We start from the raw sequence: 6,000 nt of genomic DNA, 5'->3' as shown, positions 1-6,000 counted from the left end.
CAACATTTTGTCATTTTATGAGACGATGAAATTATGAAGCCCTTTACCAAACTCAGTTGAGTGTTGATTGTAAAAGCCAATTCTGCATCACTGTCACTTCATCTACAGATGTTCAGTACAAGAGATTTAATTCCTTGAAAAATTTACTTATTGAAATAAAAATGGTCAGACATTAAGCCAGTGCTCCAGTCTAGAATTAATTACTATATTAGTCCATTTCTTTAATTTGTGTCATTTAAGTGACTTTCACCTACTTTTATATTCACTGTGGATGTTCTATTCCATTTATAATGTTGGCATTGTTGTTGTGAATGGCACTACTGTAATTCAGTTTCATTTGCTGCATTACTTCCCTATTCAGCAATCGCAGCATCATTTTCCAAAACACTCTCTAAATGACTAAGACTTGTCTGTAGTTGTCAAGTTTGTGGCGAACAGAGTGAAAATGTTGGCCGGGATCAGACTTCTCTAAAAGAACTGCGGCAGGCTCAAAAACGGAACAAAGCCTCATTGTCGAAGACTAGTTTATCAAAAGAATACACAATAATACTCATGTATAAAACATAGAAAACAGAAAATGAAAAACAATAATAAAATATACCTTCTTTTCTGATCTACTACTTTTTTTAAAGTAGCACACAATAAATTGCAGTCCTCTGTTTTTCCATGCTCACACATTCATTTTTCCACAGCATGTTCAGTCCTCTTCTGTCCACTCTGTCCTTTTCATGTTTGTGTCTATCGATTTGATTACATTATACATTTACAATATTCTCAACCCAACCCATACAAATTGCAAACATCATGGTATAACAGTATTATAAAATGTTAAATTGGTGGCAAAACTGCCAAAATTCGACACCACAGGGCTTTTTGTTGACTTAACAAGTTGCATAACAACACGAGATGAACAGGTCCACTCACAGTGAACGTGTCTCTTAGTGCGGGTTCATTTAGGCAGATACAGCACATTAATCTCACTAATGGAGGTTCTGCGCACTTCACTGTCAGATGAAGGTCATGGTGCCGGAGCTGCTTGTTTAAACAGCAGCGGTTGTCAAGATGGCCGCAACTGGCGAGCCTCATTAACCTGCACAGACGCACTTGTCAGCTCACAGGTGCTGGAAATCTGCTCTAACAGCAGTAGTAGGACAGAGTGTGTCCTGTAAGTCATTAGTCCTTTTTGACTTGAAGATTAAGTGTTTTTAATGCACGTTATTGCATTTTTATTCAGAAATCTACTGCAGGAAATTCAGCTGTGTGGCTTGTGAAAGTGTCTCCTGAATTGTGTTGCAAAATAATCACCCAAAGTCCCCAGTTTATTTAACTTTCCCCCTTTTTCTCTATTCCCTCCATTCACCCTCTTTCTGTATTGCACCCCCAATAAGTGATTCCTCTTCTACTCGCTCTCAGCCGTCTGTTTCACTCTGGACTTTTCTGCATTTCTGGTGTTCTCTGTACATATTGCAAGTGTGTTTGAGCAATGTCAGCACAACTCACATATGCTAGAATTACTCTTGCAGGGTTAAAGGTAAAACGTTCTTTGAAAGAGACATGGTGACACCGTTCAGCACTCTACATGGCTTCAAACTCCAAAAGGACTGTGATGATTTGTGGGATTCCCAAACACATGAACAAAGTTTTATGGGTCCAAACTGTGCCGTAGGTTTGTTCGAGTCTCTTTAAATAACAATTAGAGTTGTATGTTTATTTATTATTTAATTATATATTTATTTCATTTCTCATATCTTTGTTATCACACTAGTCATATGTGTCCCCTTTTTAGGATCCAGTTGTTCCACTTTCTAGGTCTGTTTATCCTTGATGTCCTTCTTTGTTCATCCATTTTGTTTGTCCTTCCTTCTTTCCATCCCTCCTTCCTTCAGGGTTGTGATCAGGATATTATACAGGACAGCAGAAAGTGATGATGGAGTGGTGACAAAAATAAAAATCACAAATAATTGGCCAGATAGCTGTTGTGCAGTGTTTGCTCTTGATGTGAAAAGGCAGGAAATATGAACAGATAAAAGATATAAATGGAGGAGAGAAGGAAACTGGTCAGAAAATGGAACTTGTGTGTCTTAACTTATCCTGAACAAAACCCTGAAAATCCATTCTATCATTCACCCTCCATCATCCCGTCACCTCCTCCCTCTTTATCTTCTCTCCCTCTCCTCCTTTTTCACCCTAACATCCGTCTATCATCTGTCGGCGTGCTATTTGCACACAAACTGGTCCACGAGCGTCGTGCAGCGTTTGCACTTGACGTAGCAGCACCAGTGGAACTTGCAGTGGCAGCGCTCGTGCTTGTAGGTCTTGAACTGGTCGTACCCTCTGCCGCAGCACATGAGCTCGCAGCCGTCCATGCCCTCCGAGGTTTTGTTGCAGAGGCGGCCCTGCGTGCCCAGTGAGCCCGTGGTTTCGTTGCGGAGGCAGTAGTCAGGGCTGGGGTCGATGTAGACCAGGTCCTCCGGGGTCGGGGTGTTGAAGCGCTTGTCTACCAGCTCCAGCTTGCCCTGGATGTGGAGAGAGAGTCAGTTAGTGTAAGATTTAGGATTATTATACAGGGTAATTCTGTTCATTGTTTTGTTCATGACACTCCAGGAAGGAGACACACATCTGCTACGAGTTCAATACCTTGCGTCCAATACGCATGGCAGCCGCACTGTCGTATTTCTCCTTCAGGAACTCTCCAACGCGTCTGAAGTCGGCCAGCTGGAGCCAGCAGGTCTTCAGACTGCAGGAACCTGAGACGCCGTGACACTTACAGGCCACATTTGCAAGGTTATAGACCGCCTAGTGGAGTGAAAGAAAAAGACGTTAGAGATGTTAGACAGATGTGGTTGGTTTGCTTAGACCTGATTTCACCGCTATCTTATCTATACAGGGAGAACACAATAAATTTCCACCATAAATAGTCATACTATAGTCACATTAAACTCTGCATAAAAATAACCAACTGTCAATCTCTCTTAAAACTGTCTGTGCTCCAAGTCAACCGTGCTTTTTGGTTTAGAAAGTGTTTGGTTTAGTTTGGTGCTGAAACAAAAAGCTTTTTTTTGCTCTGATTTTGACTTCCTTGAAAATGAAATGATTATAGTAAAGTAAAAAGACTGCAGAAAAATAAAAATGGGAAAAAATAAAAAATGTATTCGTGGACTGGACATTAAAATAAATTCTCATGAAACTGTCTTACAGACTGGGTCTGACCTGCAGGCCGGTAGTTTAAGACTCCTGGTATACAAAGTCTGAAACTTGTATTTTGTGCTGTAGAGCTGCTATATTTGCTGCTACGCTGCTACCATCTAGTGGTGAACACGTGTAACCACTCCCTCCCATCAACTACTTAGTGAAGTAATGCAGAATAAATGTGCTCAACAAACTGCTCCTGGATAAATCAAGGTAAATCCAGATGATGGATATTCTATCACTTAAGTTTATATAGTGTAAGTTAATGCACTGTGGAGCTTTGGGTCACACTCAGCTCAGTTCTTTAAGGCTACTGCTGCCAAATGAAATGGAAGGAAAACAAATTGAATAATGGCTGAAAGGAGAGACACCACATGTAGATCCACATGTGCCAGCTGTGCACTTATCCATGCACTGCTACACCTCCTGAGGGACTTTTCTTCAAAATTAGCTTTATACAGCAATAAATCTAGAAATATTCCTGTCTCCGGTTTTCTGTCTTGCTGGTGCAAAACCCCCTCCTGTTGAAATGTGCTGTAAAATAGATAATCTGATAAGCAAAAGGGAAAAATGCACAGCAAAGAAAAACAAAGAAAAGATTTTTGCTCCATATGCGCTGTTCTCCGACCCTGCTTTCAATACTACTCCACCAAAGTAAAACAAACAGCTGTCTGAGAATAGAAGGGCTACAACTAACCAGAGGAAATGTGGCTCTATTGTAAATCCAGTTTCCCACCGTGTTCCCAGATAGAAAGCAGTCATTTTAAAGAATATGTGTGAGAAAACTATATGATAACATATTATTAGCTGAAGTCAGTAGCTTTCAGTAAAATCGTCCTATAGCGATCACGGGATAGATCCACTCATCTGCCATTTACTACTTTTTTGAGAGACTGAGCCCCAAATTTCTCTCATTCAAATCCTTTTATACAGGAGCACTGGCTAAATGTCTAAAATTTTAAATATTTATAAATTATACATTTTTAACATATGTTAAAAACAACAGAACAGGAAGTACAAGATTTATGGTCCTAGCAGCAGTGAACTTTAGAGGGAGCCCTTCACCCATTCAGTTTCATCACATCAGTTAGGCAGCATTCAATAAACAAGTTACAAAGCACACCCCTCCTCAACACACACATGAATCATACCATGTACTGCCACTAATCATGCATTGTGTTATGTTTTGCGTTCACACCAATGCCACTGAGACATATCACACACATCAACACGCTGTACTTGCTGAATCAGTTATTTCTGATTCTTAATTTTCCCTCACGCAAATTAAACCCACCACTCTGTCTCCTCACATTGCCTGATCTCCATTACCTTCTCACCTCTGTTAACCCCTGCATCCCAAACACACCCGACCCCCGCCTCCCACCTCCCACCTCTTCTCCCCTCTCCTCTACTTTACTACCCAGCAGGCATAGCACTCGGCACCCTCCAATCCTGTGATTCGACCCCCGTGACCCCGTCAGACAGACACTGAAAGCAGAGGACAATGACATTTTGTGAAGGTGCTTGTTTTGAGGGTTTGTGGTTCTGTTTATGATATTTTCTCACATTTAACAAAATGTTGACTTAAAATGGAAAACAAAAGGGCAACTTTTTGAAATGATTAAACTGTTTTTCAGGAACGTATTTAATATTTCTCTCTACTGTTTGCAGTGAGAGAAGAGTTAAGGATTAGTTTCATGCATACAACACCAGGAGGAAATCCTTATATTTTATGACTCCTTGTTGTTTTACGAGCCTTCATGTTCCCTCAGATCCCCCACTGTGGGGTTTATTAGAGGTTCAGAACCACGGTAATAAGAAAATAGGGATACAACTCTTTTTTTATCTATGGCCCCAAACTGTGGATAATATTTTGAAGGGAGAAAAACCAGTGGGAGATTTTGAGCGACAGCCTAAAACAGATCTATTTCACTTAACTTTCAACAAGTCTTTTCATTTGCAGTCTTATCCTTTCTCTCAGTGTATTTTATTTGATGACTTGTTTTCTGTACTTTATTTTTCTATCTTTATTTTACTGCTATTACTGTTGTTATTTCGTTCATGTCCATTTCTTGATTCGTTGATTTCAGCTAAATTCTTTGAATGGTGCTATAGAAACAGCTCATTATAAGCTCATTATAATTATTATTATTATTACAAGCCAATAACCTCATGCTGTCAAATCAAACAGTATGTATGTGTCTGTGTGTGTCCAGCATCATACTGAGCTATTTGGTGGTTCATGCCTGCTGGGCGCACTGACACTGGACATGATGATAGCACACACACACACACACACACACACACACACACACACACACACACACACACACACACACACACGATCAGTCATCCGTGGTAGAGAAACAGTCTCTGTGTCAGGCACAATAGGTTCTGCTCAGACAGGGTTAGGGGTTAGGAGCCGTGTGTGTGTGTGTGTGTGTGTGTGTGTGTGTGTGTAGAGTTAGTACTAGAATGGGGCAGAAATAGAGAAAATAGCCCACCCTTTGTGACAGGATAAGCAATGAATGAGGAGCAAAGAAATCCAAGAAGAGGGACATGTTTTCCTGCCTGATTTTCTTGTTGTTACAATTCAAAATATTGTTATTATGTTAAATCTTAGCTTTTGTTTTAAGGTAATTTTGTGACTTGTTGTTTGCCTTATTTATCCAGCTAGTGCTCTACTATCACACATGTTGTAATTTTACTATTGTTATTTGTCTACTCTGTTTGCACAACATCTATTGCATGTCTCTCCTCTGTTACTCCCCCTGAGGTTTCTCACAAACATTTTTTTGGGAATTTTTCCTT

General features: G+C 40.2%; 1 protein-coding gene across 5 annotated transcripts in view; it reads right to left on the bottom strand.

Moving 5' to 3' along the window:
• Window positions 1-507: 507 nt before the first annotated feature.
• wnt5b (wingless-type MMTV integration site family, member 5b) overlaps window positions 508-6,000 on the bottom strand; it is a 104,655-nt gene continuing 99,162 nt past the window's right edge. For all 5 annotated transcript variants that reach the window (XM_044186089.1, XM_044186090.1, XM_044186086.1 and 2 more), the window contains 2 exons: window positions 2,638-2,796; window positions 508-2,516 (listed from right to left, as the gene is read on the bottom strand). In XM_044186089.1, coding sequence (XP_044042024.1) covers window positions 2,217-2,516; window positions 2,638-2,796 — 459 coding nt within the window. In that variant the 3' untranslated portion in view covers window positions 508-2,216. The remainder of the gene's footprint in view (window positions 2,517-2,637; window positions 2,797-6,000) is intronic.

Source organism: Siniperca chuatsi, linkage group LG23 (assembly GCF_020085105.1).
Source record: "Siniperca chuatsi isolate FFG_IHB_CAS linkage group LG23, ASM2008510v1, whole genome shotgun sequence".
NCBI lineage: Eukaryota > Metazoa > Chordata > Actinopteri > Centrarchiformes > Sinipercidae > Siniperca > Siniperca chuatsi.
Note: the sequence above shows the minus strand (reverse complement) of the source record. Positions and strands in the feature narration are given on the sequence as shown.